The sequence below is a fragment of the Pleurodeles waltl genome, chromosome 9 (assembly GCF_031143425.1).
Source record: "Pleurodeles waltl isolate 20211129_DDA chromosome 9, aPleWal1.hap1.20221129, whole genome shotgun sequence".
NCBI lineage: Eukaryota > Metazoa > Chordata > Amphibia > Caudata > Salamandridae > Pleurodeles > Pleurodeles waltl.
The window spans coordinates 5,638,688-5,655,344 of record NC_090448.1 but is presented as its reverse complement, the minus strand read 5'-3'; the positions used below and the strand labels follow the sequence as shown (position 1 = coordinate 5,655,344).

At 46.1% G+C, this 16,657-nt stretch overlaps 1 protein-coding gene across 4 annotated transcripts in view; it reads right to left on the bottom strand.

Moving 5' to 3' along the window:
• Window positions 1-5,874: 5,874 nt before the first annotated feature.
• The window catches only part of UQCC5 (ubiquinol-cytochrome c reductase complex assembly factor 5), a 49,673-nt gene continuing 38,890 nt past the window's right edge, over window positions 5,875-16,657 (bottom strand). For all 4 annotated transcript variants that reach the window (XM_069206088.1, XM_069206089.1, XM_069206086.1 and 1 more), the window contains 2 exons: window positions 10,276-10,458; window positions 5,875-6,187 (listed from right to left, as the gene is read on the bottom strand). In XM_069206088.1, coding sequence (XP_069062189.1) covers window positions 6,120-6,187; window positions 10,276-10,426 — 219 coding nt within the window. In that variant the 5' untranslated portion in view covers window positions 10,427-10,458 and the 3' untranslated portion in view covers window positions 5,875-6,119. The remainder of the gene's footprint in view (window positions 6,188-10,275; window positions 10,459-16,657) is intronic.

The following is a 16,657-nucleotide window of genomic DNA, read 5'->3' as shown; positions in this document are numbered from 1 at the left end:
CGATATCCGTCATATCACTTAATTAGTGAAAGACAGATGTCAAGGGGTTCAGAGTAAGAAAGAATAGGGGAGACGTTTACAGTCTTGTCCCTATTGTGTGTATATTTCAACACATGTAGTCAGTAGATAGCCCCACTGAGAGGAAAAGCCTGCTGGGCGGGGCGTATCAAATCAGGAACGCGTCCCGCCCGTGTATGTTAAGGCGTGGAGCTCGCGTTTGCCGGCTAGTGTTCGAACCCAATATAATGAAGCTTCGTAAACAATTATGTACATGAAGCTCCAGACAGAGGCAAAAAAGCGTGTGTCAATAACGGCGATTGTAAAACGCCGAAACAGCACTTACTTGACATCGAACCACAAGCGTTGGTTCACCTGTGAGCCGTCTCCTTCCCCGGAACACAAAGTAGCGTTAGAATGGGGTTCGTTTTAAATGCCCTGAGATAGTAAAGAGTGAAAGGGGACTGTGAGCCAAGACAGGATCAAAGACAAAAACAAAAACAAAAGAAGGACTAAAACCAAGTCGGCCATATATATAAGGGAAATGTCCTAGGATCTAGATGAATAGGAAAAATGGAGATATCTCGGTATCATAGTTGATGCAAAAATTGCCAACTATACAAAATAAAGTACGCTCACTGCGCGTACAAAATGAATTATGCAAAAGTTGCAAAAGTAAAAAAAGGTGTATTTATAGAAAAATCACATGGAAAGTGATTCACATAGTAATGCAAAAGGTTAATAGGTGGTCTGAAGGGACCCAACGTTCAACGGGTAAAACAGGCCCAAGGGATCTCATCGTTGAGCCCACTCTCATGGGTCCTTAGCCTAAAGACCCATCGTTGTTCTTTTTCAAAGAGTCTTCTTGTACACTCATTGTTGTCTTTAATAGTCTCCAATATTAGCCATCTGATGTTGTCTGCAGTGTGTTGTTTTTCCAAATAGTGATTCGTTAATTTTGTTGCAGACCTCTTACACCTGATAGTGCTTCGGTGTTCATTGATGCGTGTTTTCACCATTCTTGTTGTCATTCCTATGTACCTCAAGTCACAAGGACAAGTGATCATATAGACACAGTTTTTAGTGCGACAATTGGTGTGTGATTTCAGTTGCCATTTCTTAGTTTCACCGAGATCTACTTCATAGGTGCTTTTAGTCATTGAGCATACGTTACAACCCCCACATGGGTGATGGCCTTTGACTTTCAACCACTGATCTTGGTGGACATCATCCGTGGTTTTTTTATGTACAGGTCTGGTGTGAACAACCATATCTTTAATGTTGTGGGTCCTCTTAAAGGCAAATAAAGGGTAGTCCAAGGACTCTCCTGCACTGTTGAGGATAGGCCACTGTCTCCGGATGATCTTCTTAATCTGATTACTCAAAGGCGTGTAGGTAGTCACACAAGTAAGTCTAGATTGAGAAGTGCGGATATTATTAGCCAGAAGAGTCTCTCCTGGAATATTGCTGTCTCTTTTCTTCGCTTGTCTCACGCATCTAGCAGGATAATTACGTGCACCCAGTTTACTGCAGAGAGTTTTGGCTTGAAGATGAAAGTCGTCTGTGTCTGAACAATTCCGTCGTATCCTAAGGAATTGCCCAAAAGGAAGATTGTCCCTTAATGATTTTGGGTGATGGCTATTGTAGAGTAATAAACTGTTCCTATCTGTGGGTTTATGGTATACAGAGGAATGCAAATAACCATCTCTGAGTGTTATCCGTAAATCAAGAAAAGCCACCTCTTGATCCGAAATGTTGGCACTGAAACGGAGATTGGTATCAAGGGTGTTAACCCAATTAGTGAAATCTAATGCCAATTCATAACTACCCTTCCAATTAACTAGAATGTCGTCAATGTAGCGACGCCATAGTCTTATGTTGTTGAAAAATGGTTGCTCAGGAGTTAGAATGTGGCGTTGTTCAAATGCAAACATATACAGGCATGCCAGGCTTGGTGCGAAGGTACTTCCCATGGAAGTACCTTGTATCTGGTGGAAGAGACGTTTCTCGAACTGGAAAAAATTCTCTTTCAGTGCCACACTTGCGCATTGCATGATGAAACTGACTGGCGTATTATAGGTCCATGTTTCAGCCATCAACAAGTCTTCTACTGCTGTTAAGGTTGCTTCTTGTGGAATATTAGTGTAAAGGGCTTCCACATCCAGGCATATCAGTATATCTGTGGGGCCTGCATTGTTAACATCATTAAGTAGGATCAAGGTGTCTTTAGTATCTCTAAGGAAGGTAGACGTGTTATGAACCATTGGTTGTAAAAAGAAATCACAAAATTTAGATAAAGGTTCTAAAAGAGAGCCTATACCAGACACTATAGGGCGGCCCGGAGGTGGGGTGCCCTTGTGAATCTTAGGAAGACAGTAAAAGTAAGGTATTTTGGGATTTTTAGTGTCCAGGAACTCTGCTTCCTGTCGTGTAATCCATCCTGCTATTTCTGCTTCCATTATCATCCCGCGGATCGTACGTTGTAGCCGGGGAGTAGGGTCTGTCTGTATGTGTCTATAGTGAGTGTCGTCACTCAAAAGTCTAAGACATTCCTGTCTATAGAAAATAGTATCCATAACTACGATTGCACCCCCTTTATCTGCAGATTTTATAGTGATTTCAGGGTTATGCGCTAGAGATTGGATAGCCATACGCTCCAAGTTGGACACATTTTGAAAGGTACGGAGGGGTTCTAGTCGTTGAATCTCATGACGGACTGCCTTCTCAAAAGTCAGTACCTCTATAGGAATAGAGGTAACAGGAGGAGTAAAAGTAGAGGGGTTCCTTAAATCCGTGTCACCTCTAGAGACCTTAGGTGGTTGATCTTTAAAAAAGAAGTGTAGTCTAACCTTACGGAATAGTGCTGAAATTTCACAATTCAGTCTAAATTGATCTTCTCTAGGGGTGGGAACAAAACCCAAACCTTTCTCTAAGACCATCATTTCGGTAGGGGTCAGGGTTGAGCAGGAAAGGTTGACCACTAGTTTTTCTTTTGTGCTATCACACTCCGGCTCCTGGTCATCATCTGGGGCTCTTCTTGTGCCCAGTGCACATTTCTTCCTCTCCTTCTGTTTCTGCCTCTGCCTCTGCCCCGGCCTCTTCCTAAAAAAGGGTTAAAATTATATTGGGGTTGGGGCTGGAAAAAAGGCATAGGCATAGGTTGTGGATGCCAAGGAGGAATTTGCTGATATGGAAAAGGAGGATTGTAGTGCGGAGGAGGGGTGTAACAATTGTGGTTTATCCTCTGTCCCTCATCACTACTCCAACCATCAGAGCTCGAGCTGTAGTTAGGTACCGAGATCTTGCGTTGTGGAGCCTCTGAATCATCTGAGGTCTCTGAATTGACCTCACAATGGTAATCGTCTTTTGTGTAGGGATAAATCTTCTCTTTGCTAAAACGTTTAATATCTTTTTGTAGTTTGTTAATCTTCTGTCTGGTGAGATATTCCTTGGTCTCATTAAGTTCCAGATTGATTTCCGCCAAGCGGGACTTGAACTGAGCGAGTTGAACTGTGGTTCTAATGGCTGCCTCGGTGATGGAGATCTGTACCGTGATCGAGTCTGCTAGGCGTTTAGATGTATTGATAATCAAGATCAACCAATCACGAGTGCATTTCCATGATATCTGTGACCAGTCTATTCTGAATTGTAGGTCTTGTAAGAAAATCCTAGGAACATTGGTAACAATGAGACCGTTTGGTGAGATATTGGCCCTTAGGTATTCGGTCATGATAGTGCCGTGTAAGACGGTCTTAAGAAGCTCTTTTTTCAAGGCAGATAGTTTCGTCCAATCTTCTCTTGTGCCGCTAGAGGGACCGCTATTCTCGTCCCCTAGTATGGAAGGAGTCTGCAGGATCTCCTGCACCACACTATCATCAAAGCTGAGACCTTGTAGGTCAGACATATTTACTACCAGGTATAGTCAACCAGGTTAGTCTTATATGAAAAGCCCCGTAGCCAAAAGGCTACTCTAAATCATCAATTTCAAAAAAAGGAGGGGCAGAACGGGAGATTTGGAGAAAAAACGAATAACTCCTGGTCCAGTGTGTATTTCTCCCAATTATATACTTCACACAGTATACACACAGTTCCAAAATCAGAGAAAAAAGATCGAGGGTTATAGTAGTGAAGACAGGTTTCCAGAGACAAAAAAAGGGGGGTGGGGGGAGCAATATGCTCGAAGCAAGAGCCCTCACTCACCGTCCGGTGACATGCTTCATCATAGGGCTATGCTCCTCGTCAGGCCGGTAGTTATCTAAACTACCCTAGCTTTCTATATATCCTGACAAAATGGTGCTTTGCACTAGGGCATCTATTCTGCCAAAAGTGGTCACGCCCTTTCATGTTGGCCAGTCCATCACTTTGCCTATTTTTTTTATACACCCTCACATCCTTCCAAGAAAGAGGAGTGACTCCACAGCTTGGACCCAAAAAGAGCATTGGTGTGCTACCTTGATCGTACAAAAGAGTTCTGGGTAGATGACCAACTCTTTGTAGGGTATGTGGGTGTGAAGAAAGGTCGGGTAGTGCAGAAGTGCTCACTCTACGTGAGGTAAGGCTGCGACCAGTGTGTTAGCACGTGGACTTCCAGTCCTACACATCTGTCTGGTGGCAATGTTGGCATCTCTGCACACGTTTACCTAACACTACTGCCTGGACAGTCAGGTCAATACGGATGGGTACTTTGCCCGTTTGGTCCTGCAGGACTTTCTTGTTTGAACTTGGTTTGCAGACCCACCTTCGGGGATGGTATTGCTTGGGTATCTACTCAAAGGTAAGGAATCTGCAGCTAGGTGTCTTTGGCAGATGGACACCTTACCTTCAGTCACTCCTTACCTGGTAGAAACATTATCTAGCTGCAGATTTCTTACTGAGCCACCCATTCTTCCCACTCTGCAAACTGATTTCTAGGGGCAGGGACTCCCCATCAGGGCCTTAGTTTTGACGCACCAGAGTCAGTGTTCTTCAAGGCTGCGTGCTTCTAGCTTGGAAAGTTGTGAAAAGAAACAGACTGCGGCACACCTGTGTGGCGCCTATATAGGACCTGCAGTGTCAAATCTGGTGTGGCCGCTGAATGCGTAGCCAATCAACACCACCAACCAGCGCGCAGGAGTACTGCTCACGAAAATCTTTCAGACCCAGTCTGACACCTGGGAGAATTCAATGGTAAGGAATCTGCAGCTAGATATAGCCTCGACCAGATAAGGCATTACCTAAGGTACGTAACCTGTCCTTTAGATATGTGCCATAAATGCCAATTTATGCTAGCACAGTAACTCCATCATACTGTTCACAGAACTAGCCCAGCTGAGAAAACATGTGGACATTGAGGGGCATATTTACAAGCCCCTTGCACAGCCGGTGCAGCACTTTTTTGATGCTCTGGTGGGCCAGAGTGCAGACTCGTATCTACGAGGCGACGCAAAACCACTTTGCGTGGCTTTTCATTGCCTCATAGATATGGTGTAAGGCAGCGCAAGTCGTTTCATTGCGTTACACTGTCAGGGGGAGGTGTGGGGTGTTCCATGGGCATTACAGTGGGTTTTCCCACCCGATACCATGGGTTTTGACAAATTACCAGATTTACAAGGACGCAGGCGCTGGCTGACAGGAATGCACTCCTTCTCATAAAAACTGTGCATTCCTACCCTTTCAAACTGCCAATTTACTGTAAGTATGCTCTTGAGTAGTCACACCACAATTCAAGAGCAACAAGTCTACATAATTGCATTTTCCGTTGGTAAAGATACAAATAAAAATAACGAACAGTTTAACAATATCAGTAGAAGGATCATCTGAGTGTGTGGAAGCAGAGGTTTGAACAGCACCACTCAGACACCTCTTGAATATGAACAACAACAAAAAACAGCAATGGCCTTATTATTCAGTATTATTTATTGTGGTTAGTAGCTGTGGGTCTCATGGTAAAGTTGAACAGGCTGTTCTCCACAACCAGAGTAACCCAGTGGAACTGCTCATGTTGTGGTCAGTCGAGACCAGATGTGCCTCATCCATGGAGGTATTCTTACACCCCTACTCGCTTGTGTTGTAATGAGGGAATTAAGAACAGTAAAGGTGAAGGGTTCACCTTGGCATTCGAGTTTAAAAATTGTCTTTCGGAGCTACTTCAGATCGCTTTCCACTTTTTCCTGGTACTGTCGTTCAGACTGCTTTCTTCGGTAAACGTCGTCTGTAAAGTGAAGAACATGTATGTGGTTAACTTCCAGCTACAATTATACTACATATCTCCAAGTGACACTGGTTTCAGATAGCATTTCATAAACACTTGTGTAAATATACAAATTGTAGGAAAGTGCCCCTTTTAGACATAGGCACCCCCACTTTTTCCTCACTGGTACAGAGGTTTTTCGACTGAGGTGCATTGGGTCCCTGCTAAACGGGTGCCCAGTGCCCTTTGGCACCCACTCTAGTCCCTAGTAAATGGGCACCCCGGGTAGCTAAGGCTGCGGTACTTCAGAGGGTCCCTAAGGGCTGCAGCATGTGTTGTACCGCCCCCACTGACCCACCCCTAAAAAGCTGCACACAGCTGCCATTGCAGCCTGCGTGTACTGGTACAAACCAGGCAAAAACACGACATGGCAAACCCATTGTGTGCCATGCTCTGCTCACCGCATCTAAGTATATGTAAGTCACTCCTAGAGCAGCCTTGGAGCCCTAAGGTAGGTGCATTATATTTGATGTGGGGACACATCTTCATGAGCAGAAACGCCCCTGTGATGTCTTGTCTGACTGCTGGACATGGCAAGTGAACAGGGGAAAGCCATCTTAAGGTATGCATTAGACACTCAGCAATACGAGCTTCCCCAGCTAAGAAATGGCTTCAGTGAGACCTATGGCATTTAGTATCAAACACCCCATCTTAATAAATACAGGCTTATTCCAGCCTTGGATTTATTATGATGTGCAGCCAGATGGTTCCTTAGAGGTGCCCCCTGAAACCTACTAGTCTCTTGGTGTGCTGACTGGTTTCAACCAGCCTGCCACCACAGACATGCTTCGGACCCCCTGGTGGTGAGAGCCCATGCTCTGAGGCCAGAAACAATGCCTGCTCCGGAGTAAAGCATTATCACCTACTCCAGTAGGATGGCTAGCGAATCAGTATACCAAGGCCAGGGACTTCAAAGACCTTGCCGCCTTTGGTATGCAACTCAGACTTTCGCAGACCTGGGAGTTGCCACCCCCTTGTCCTGAGGCCCACTTGACACCAGGACAGGAGGGAAAATTAGTTAGACAGTAGGCGTGTTCCCCCTTTGGGCTTGTCACACCCCTAGGATGGGCTACCCACAGTAGACACTTGAGGAAGGGTTCCACCATCTTGATTTAGATGGAACTTGGAGTTCTGGGACAGGGTTATGCCCACTTCCCCCAGGAAGTGGTCCCATAGGAGGTGTAGTGACCCTAAGGGTATGTATCCCATTGGCTACTACCCTACACTCCCCTAAATTGAGTATATTGGTGGCCCCCTGACACCAGAAGAACAGATTTGTCTGACCCAAATAAAAAGAGTACAAAGAAGAGCCTAAGGAGTGAGAACTGTGGGTGACTAGAGGACCTTTAGTGCAAAACAGTGCCTACCTGCTTCTGCCCAGACAATAGCAACATCATGACTCGTCCCGCAGCTGTCGGGACTTAAAAAGCCTTGGAGGTTCTCCAGCACTTCGCTACCCCTTGAACAGCTCCCTTGGAGTGGAGGAGCCACTTCCTGCAGGCACCAACTGCAACATCCGGTTCACCACTCGGCTGAACACCGGGTTCACTGATGCAGCAGCCGCCCAGGAAGAGGTCACCATGCTCCAAGAGGCTAGCCCCGTCTCCCCTCCAAGTGAGAAGACATCAGGATCAATCAGAACCGAGCTGCACTAATAGCTGGGGTACCAGACCCCTTGCAACTACCAAGGCTTGTTGAAGTCCAATCCGGATGCCATTGAGAGACATCAGCATCGCAGAGGACATCTTCCAGAGCCATTCAGTTGCCCTGTTTTGTCCTTCTCCTTGCAGGTCCCCCAAAGAACCGTGGGTGCCTTGACGCAGGAGCACAGAAGACAGAAACCCGCTGCACCCGAGCTCCCCAGCCTGGGTCCACAACACCCATAAGTATCCTCTTGGTCCCAAGACCCTCCATGACCAAGCCCTCCGTTGGGAGCTCCAGGACTTGTGCCCAAGGCCCTCTTTGCACTCTTTCTAGATGGCCCCACTCATCGCCTGTGCGGTGTTCAGGACACGCGACTCAGCTAGCACCACTGCATCCAGATGCCCCAGGGTAGGTAAAGTTGTACTTTAGTTTAAAAATATTTTTCAAATTTTTTTAATTTTTCCAAGTTTCTAATCTGACCTGCAGGGCCTTGTGTTAGGTCCACCAGTCCAACTATATTAGAAATTTAAAAGGTTTTCTAGCTAGTTTGGCCTATAAAACTACCTAGGATATTTTTGTAGATTTCTAAACAGGTCCCAACCACTTTAAAACTTGTGCAGTCTAGAGGAGAGAGTCCGAGAACTCAGTGTGACGCCTTACCTGCAGCTCACAATGCAGCAGCTTAGGAACCTCTGTAAAGCCAGCAAAATTAAACCTGGCTCAAATCCTACCAAAATACATCTCCAGCAGCTGCTTGCAGAGTTTGAATCCACCCACATAAGAGGAGCCTGACACAGACTTGTTACAAAAGCATGAGATGCACCTCATCATTCAATACTTACACGTTATGGGGCTGCCACTTAACACGTTGGTTGCCCACTTCTGACGCATGCATGCAGCGACGCCACTAACGTTCTTGCATCGCCACTGGGATACTGAATTGGACCGCCCCTGCACAGATAGTGAATGGTGCTCCATAATGGTATATCCTGCCCTGGTGTCCTGCAAGTCCCATTTCAGGCTTATATAATACTAGATTACACACAAGGGCCTACCTTACTTGCCATAAGATAAATCACTACTTCCAGTGCACCGATGCAGTCTGTGTCCCCGCTGCCATTTACCTGCTGAAGGTTTCTTACACATGTTCTGGACATTCCCATCTCTTCACCAGTAACTGGCAGGGAGTCACTGCTTGCCTGGTGAACTGCAGAGGGCGAACTTTGTTGCACACATGGGAGGTATATCTCTTAGATATGCCCCATCGAACCAAGAAAAACAGCCACCTCTCCTTTTATTAGTTTAGGACTTCTGCTTGCTGAAAGCCCGATAACTCACAGATGGAAGTCACTGGCACCCGCTGCGGTTTCTGCCTGGGGATATTCTATAAAGACCTGGGCTTGGGCCGAAAGTGTAGCCCTCCACAGAGAGGAGGTTATGGGCATGCATAAATACCCCATCTCATCTAGTTGTGATCATCTGCTGATCGAACTTCAATCCGCCCTGCAGAACACAGAGGACCCCACTGGAGCCCCTCGGCCTCGCCACCACCTACTTGCACGCCTCCATAGGACAGTATGCTGTAAGTATAGCTAGTTTCATCCCACACCCAGTGCACACAGATGGCCACCTTCAGCCTACATTACTGACAGCCATCTCCTAACCCACAGAGCTCACAGGTTACCTGCCACCCAGTCCTCTACAGAATGCTTTCTGGTACCGGAACATCAACATAACATACAGAATGTTTCCTGGCACCTCCCCTTTAAGGGGATTCCAGGCCCCCATCCTTCACTATAACTTCGAGAAGGCTTTAGATCATGCTGCTCTTATTATAGCTTGTGTGTGCTTTCCAAGCTCCCTGTCCTGCTACCCAACACTTGCAATCACTCTCAAAAGGTTTTACATCATCCAGCTCTTATAACTCGAGAGGTTTCCAAGCTCACTGTCCTGTTACCCAACACTTGAAATCACTCTCAAAAGGTTTTACATCATCCGTCTCTTATTATAACTCATGAGAGGTTTCCAAGCTCCCTGTCCTGCTACCCAACACTTGAAATCACTCTCAAAAGGTTTTACATCATCCGGCTCTTATTATAACTCATGAGAGGTTTCCTAGCTCCCTGTCCTGCTACCCAACACTTGAAATCACTCTCAAAAGGTTTTACATCATCCGGCTCTTATTATAACTCATGAGAGGTTTCCAAGCTCACTGTCCTGCTCCCCAACACTTGAAATCACACTCGAAAGGTTTTACATCATCCGGCTCTTATAACTCAAGAGGTTTCCAAGCTCCCCAACACTTGAAATCACTCTCAAAAGGTTTTACTTCATCCGGCTCTTATTATAACTCATGAGAGGTTGCAAGCTCCCTGTCTTGCTACCCAACACTTGAAATCACTTACAGAAGGTTTCCTGGCCAATCCGAACATTGATCATGAACCACTCCATTGCTCCGCCGACGCAAAAGAAGAAAGGAAGGAATCTGTAGACACCAAATCGCTTTTTCCCTGGCACCAGCTGCAGAAGACGTCGCACTGTGCTCCTCCCAGACATCACCAAACAGTGTCTAGAGACCCATGGGAAATCTGCAACAAATAACAAACTATTAAAGCCAAGAAGTGTGGAAGTGCACTCTCTTGAATTCCAAAGGCACATGGGCAAATGTTAATAGTGATAAGATTTTTGAAACAATTCAACCTCAAATGACCCTTGTCAGAATACTGACAGTTCAAGCAGTTTTAACCACAGATCAGCTTAAACATAACATTAGAGCAATTTCTGAAAAATACTTGTTGGGCAAGAATCCTCATATAGTGAATGAGGTCACTGGAAACAGACTCAACTCATAGAATGCAACGGAGACCAAATGTGTTGGGTTAAAACCAAAGAGAGTTTATCACCAAAGAATGTAGACTACAGTTAAAGGATTGGCTACATTCACTAGCCAAAATAGAAGAAATTTCAATTGAAGGGTGATTAAGTAAAACAATTTCTCAATTATCATTGAGGTGGACAAATCAATCTCTCAAGATTTTAAATGAAAAACATCTTTCAGAGGTTAATTTTCTGTTAAGACCTTTAAATTCAATGACCATTATTTGATAACCTATCTAAGGCACTGCACTTTGTAGAGATCAACAATCCAGGCATGAAGAGCTCTGGGGCAGGTGGCGAAGAGCAAGTAGATGAAAAATAGAAAACTGAATTGAAATAAAATATTCATGACACATAGGACAGGAAGGGACCTCAAGGTGTTCAAATATGCTTCCTTGATGGATCACGTCTGCAGTGATAAAGGGGGGGGGGGGCGGAGGCATGGCCACAGCACGCTCACTGTGCTCCTCTTCAGGCCAAAAATGCGTTTTCAGCACTCCTTGCTGGAGTTGAGACTCCAGGGGGAGCCCCTGACCACACCGAACGGGCTACGTGAGCCCTGCAGAACCAACAGGGAAGAAGCAGAGACCGCGACCCAAGTGGGACTGAGACAGAGCGCAGCCGACATTTTGGGAGGGGCATAGGACCTGGGACTGGTGAAGCAGCTAAAGGCTCCATGCCCAGACTCAGACCGGGGTGAAGATAGCAACCCCGAGAGGCCATTGGCACACAACCTCCGGCAAACAGAGATGCGTTCTACTCAAGGAGGGCACAGCAAACCCCACAGGCTGACCAGCCTAGGACACCGCAACCCTCCATTACCACTGGGAAGGTGAGCCGTGGACTTCTGGGCAGTGGCCTCACACAGTTGATTGACACCTAATACTTGCAAGCACCCATGGGCCTCACAATCCCACCCCAAAGAGACAAGATCCACTGCAACCCTTCGCCACATCTTAAAACGTTACGATGGTGGTCAGTGCAGTCTGACAGAGGCCAGATGACCACTACTTCCACTAGCGGACTCAGGGGCATATTTACAAGAAACTGGCATAGGGCAGTACTGCAAGACGTTTTGCTGCGCTACGCCACGCCACGCCAATTTGAAAGGGCAGGAATAAACCATATTACGAGATACACTGCGTTCCTGTGTTTTCAGCCAGCGCACGATGTGGTGCCTAGCACCAAGGCAGGCACCCTTGCACCATGGTTCAAGGGTATCCGCGTTGCTAGCAGTATTGGTTTTGTGCAGGAAGGGCAACCTTCCTGCACACAAACAAGTCATGGAGGTTTTTCCCTCTTTCTATGTGTGCTGCAGAAAAAAAACAAGGAGAAATTAACATATTTCTCCTCATTACGACTCCTCTTGGGAGGTGTACAGTTTTGATGCGTTGCCAGGGTTACACATCCTTGGAAATTTGGAAATGCATCAAAACCCATGGGTGTTGCGTGGGAAAACCCACCACAACGTCCATGGAACGCCCCCCTGACGCAGTGTAAGGCAACGCAATGATCTGCTCTACATTGCCTTACACCATCTCTACGAGGCCATGAAAAGTCACGCAAAGTAGTTTTGCGTGGCCTAGTAGATACGGGTCTGCACTTTGCGCTGCTGGTATGTCAAAAAAAGTGACACACTTGTGGCGCAAGGGGCTTGTACATATGCCCCTCAGTATCCAACGATACAGGGTTGGGTGGAGTTCTTCGATACTACCCGCTCCTACTTCCCCCCAAACAATGAGTGCCTAGCGCCCCTTTATCAGAAGATGCCATAGTAAAGGGCAAGCTCCTGAAGGAGCGTTTGTGGCTGAAATGTGGATTCACAGTGCGTTGGACAATGGAACTGCAAACCACCGGACCGGCCATCTGAGAGCAGCGGGACACCAACAACGCTGATCACTCAAGAATACATGGACATATTTCTATGCGAAATTCAATATGAAATAAGTTTGCTCAAAACAGTTTAAAACATGTCTCAGTAAGCTACGCACAGAGGTCAGTGAACTGTATGACCAAGTGGATGACCTGGAATGCACCTGGGATTCTTGGACTGAACACCATGAAATGCTATGGCAGTGTCTTCTAGCACTGGTGGAACAAAATGTCAAACTACAACTGAGACAGTAGGACCTTATGTGTTGTAGGCACCACAGCAAAACACACATCAGAGGCATACCTGGGTGGGCCGAGTGAAAGGACATAATGGGCTTTGTTACTGATCTACTGCAAGTGATCAGAGGCAACACATATCTGCCTCCACCCAGACTCAATCGAATGTACAGATCCTTCACTAGAACATCTGGCACAGACTTTGCATCAGACATTTGCACAAGTGTCCACTACTTGGAACAAAAGGAAGCCATCATGGCCATTGACCCGGTCAAATCAGAATCTTTCGTGGAGCGACAAACCAGCTTTTCCAAGACCTGATACTGACCACCCGAAAGAAACACTGAGACTTTCACCCTGTCACAACTAGCCTGAAGGAATGGAATATTAAGTATCAATGGGGCACCCCATCAGACTGATCTTCCAATGAACTGGAAGACGTAGTTGAGACCCATAGTTCAGATTCTTAAAGCTTACCATTCTAAAGGACAACTCTTACAATGCTATACATATACATTGAGAAAACCTCCCAGGATACACTCCTACTCACCACAATGAAGCTGCAATTGTGCAATGCTGCAGGAGACATCGTACCGAGAAGGGACTTTAATTAGCCTGGGACTCTAACAGGGACAGAAATGTTAACGCCTATCAGGGGAATGGGGCGATGCCTGCACTGCTAAAAAATAAAATAACAAAAAAAAGCATTTGTAATGCAATAGGTCTCGCATTTACTTGAGTTGGAGCTAGTGACATTGTAAATTTATAACTGGACTTCTTTTGCTACATTAACTGGTCAACACCGACGCATATTTTGTTCTTTTTGCCACATAATACCAGTGGCCATGCATATAACAAAAGGGATAGTAGGCCTACTGGAATATTTTTTCAAACAAAGCCATAAGAGAGCATACAAATACACTGAATGGTGGGATGGGTTATAATTTTAGAATCCCCCACTAACCTAGTGTGTGGGACCCAGAGATGATCTAGACACAAATAGCATGTTGCAGTGAACACTTTTTGAAGATGGTCCCATTATCCTAGGACCACCACAATATGAGGCGAGCACAGAACAGCCCCTAGAGGACACCACAATAAAAATAGCATTTATACGAAACATAGTTGTGTAACCATATAGTTACCCCCTAGAGGGCATAACCACATGAAAATAGAATGGCAGAAAATACTGCAGTGCAACCATGTATTTAGCCCCTAGAGGTCATAGTGCATTACATATTTTCAGGGCAGGCAGGCATACTGCAACAATATTACAAACAAGGCTCTTAAAACACAAACTACTCTCAGCTTTAAATCAAATGTTCCAGCCATGAAAGAGGTTAAAATGACAGTGAATGGTGGGAGGGGTTATTATTTTGGGGCCCCCATTAACCCAGGGTGGGGACCCAGAGATGACCTAGATAGAAAGAGTGTGTCGTGCTGAAAGGTTTGGTGATGGTCCCTTTGCCCTAGGACCACCACAGGCTGAGATATGAGCAAACATGTTTTCTAAAATGAATGTCTGCAAAGCATTATGGGGCGAGTATCCCAAGTGCAGTGAATATTTTAGTATCGCCCTCCCGCTGTGCCGGGAAAGGCGCGTTGAGGATTTCTGTGTTTTTAAGATAAAGCATTTAATAATTACAAGTGTTTTTGTGAAAGTTATGGAGCATAAAGTGGAGAGCTAAAAGAAATTACTCTGACTAGGTAACAGTGTTAACAATGTGACCAGCGCTTCAATATCGCTGATGGAGTTCACACTGTTCTATGCAGTTCAATAACTTTGGAGCCACTTGGCGAATCTTGGATTTTTTTTTAAAGCTTATACTTTAGTCAGATCAGCTGCTGTGTTGAAAGTTTCAGGGTGATCCGTCAAGGGAGTGGGAATCGGGGGGGGGCGAGGAAAAAAGGGAGAATGGGGGGGACAAAACAATTTTTCCTGATTTTATGTGAATGGGATTTTTCAAGTTTTTGAACACGACTACAGCCCGAACTGCTGGACAGAATTGCACCAAATTTGGCAGAAAACTACCTCTTGGTCCAGAAAACACACTTTTTGTGAATTGGTGCAAATATCTTCAGTAGGCTTGGAGATATTAGAAGTTTAAAAATATAGGTACCTAGGGACGTGGATCCTCCGCAGATCCAACTGTCCCTGTGTTGATATCTGATGACTGGCTGCCAACACTTCAACAAGGAGGTGTTGGCAGCCACCTTGCAACTCAGATTTAGCTGAGTCCCCCAAAATACAAGCATTTGCAATGCAATGGGTCTTGTGTTTGCTCGAGTTAGAGCTATTAACGTAAATTACTAACTGGACTTTTCTTGCCACGTAAATTGAGAATGAAAAATAAAACCGTTGACATACGCAAGCCAATTCAAAGTGACACAGCTGCCATGAGCACGAAGGAGAGATCCAAAAGGGAAAAGAAGTTCACCCGCAGTCAAACGTATCGGCAATTGTGCAATTATCCATGTTAATGGGCCAAGGCGGTAACAAAACCTCCCCACTTGGATCACGATGGGAGGGGACCCAGAGGACCGGTGAAGCAGAAGTTTTGTGACTGCGTTAGCAGGGGGAAGATTCAGTCGACCTACAAGAGATTTCTTCTTGGCTTCCAGTGTAGGTTAAAGGCAGACAGCCCCCAGAGCATGCACCACCAGGAAACAGTTGAGAAAGCCGGAAGGTTTAGGCGCTACTATGTCACTGGTAGTCTTCTTGCTATTTTGTTGCAGTTTTGCAGGCGTCCTGGAGCAGTCAGCGGTCGATCCGTGGCAGAAGTCGAAGAGGGAGATGCAGAGGAACTCTGGTGAGCTCTTGCATTCGTTATCTGACGAGAAGCCCACAGGAGAGACCATAAAAAGCCCTCAGAGGAGGATTGGTCGCCTAGTCAGGTGAGCACCTATCAGGAGGGGTCTCTGACGTCACATGCTGGCACTGGCCACTCAGAGGCCTCCATTGTGCCCTCACACCTCTGCATTCAAGATGGCAGAGGTCTGGGACACACTGGAGGAGCTCTGGGCACCACCCTTGGGGTGGTGATGGACAGGGGAATAGTCACTCCCCTTTCCTTTGTCCAGTTTCGCGCCAAAGCAGGGGCTGGGGGATCCCTGAACCGGTGTAGACTGGTTTATGCAAGGAGAGCACCATTTGTGCCCTTCAAAGCTTTTCCAGAGGCCAGGCAAGGCTACTCCTCTCAGGCCCTTAACACCTATTTCCAAAGGGAGAGGGTATAACATCCTCTCTCAGAGGAAATCCTTTGTGCTATGGGTTGGCAGCGGCAGTAGCTGCAGAGGAAACCCCAGAGAGCTGGTTTGCCAGTACCCGAGGTCCATGCTGGAGCCTGGGGATGCATGGGATTGGCACCTCAATACCAGATTTGGCATGGGGGGACAATTCCATGGTCTTAGACATGTTACATGGCCATATTTGGAGTTACCATTGTGAAGCTACATATATGTATTGACCTATATGTAGTGCACGCGTGTAATGGTGTTCCCGCACTCACAAAGTCCAGGGAAATTGCCCTGAACTATGTGGGGGTACGCTGGCTAGTGCCAGGGTGCCCTCACACTTAGTAACTTTGCACCTAACCTTCACCAAGTGAGGGTTAGATATATAAGTGACTTATAAGTTACTTAAGTGCAGTGTAAAATGGCTGTGAAATAACGTGGACGTTATTTCACCCAGGCTGCAGTGGCAGTCCTATGTAAGAATTGTCTGAGCTCCCTATGGGTGGCAAAAGAAATGCTGCAGCCTATAGGGATCTCCTGTAACCCCAATACCCTGGGTACCTAGGT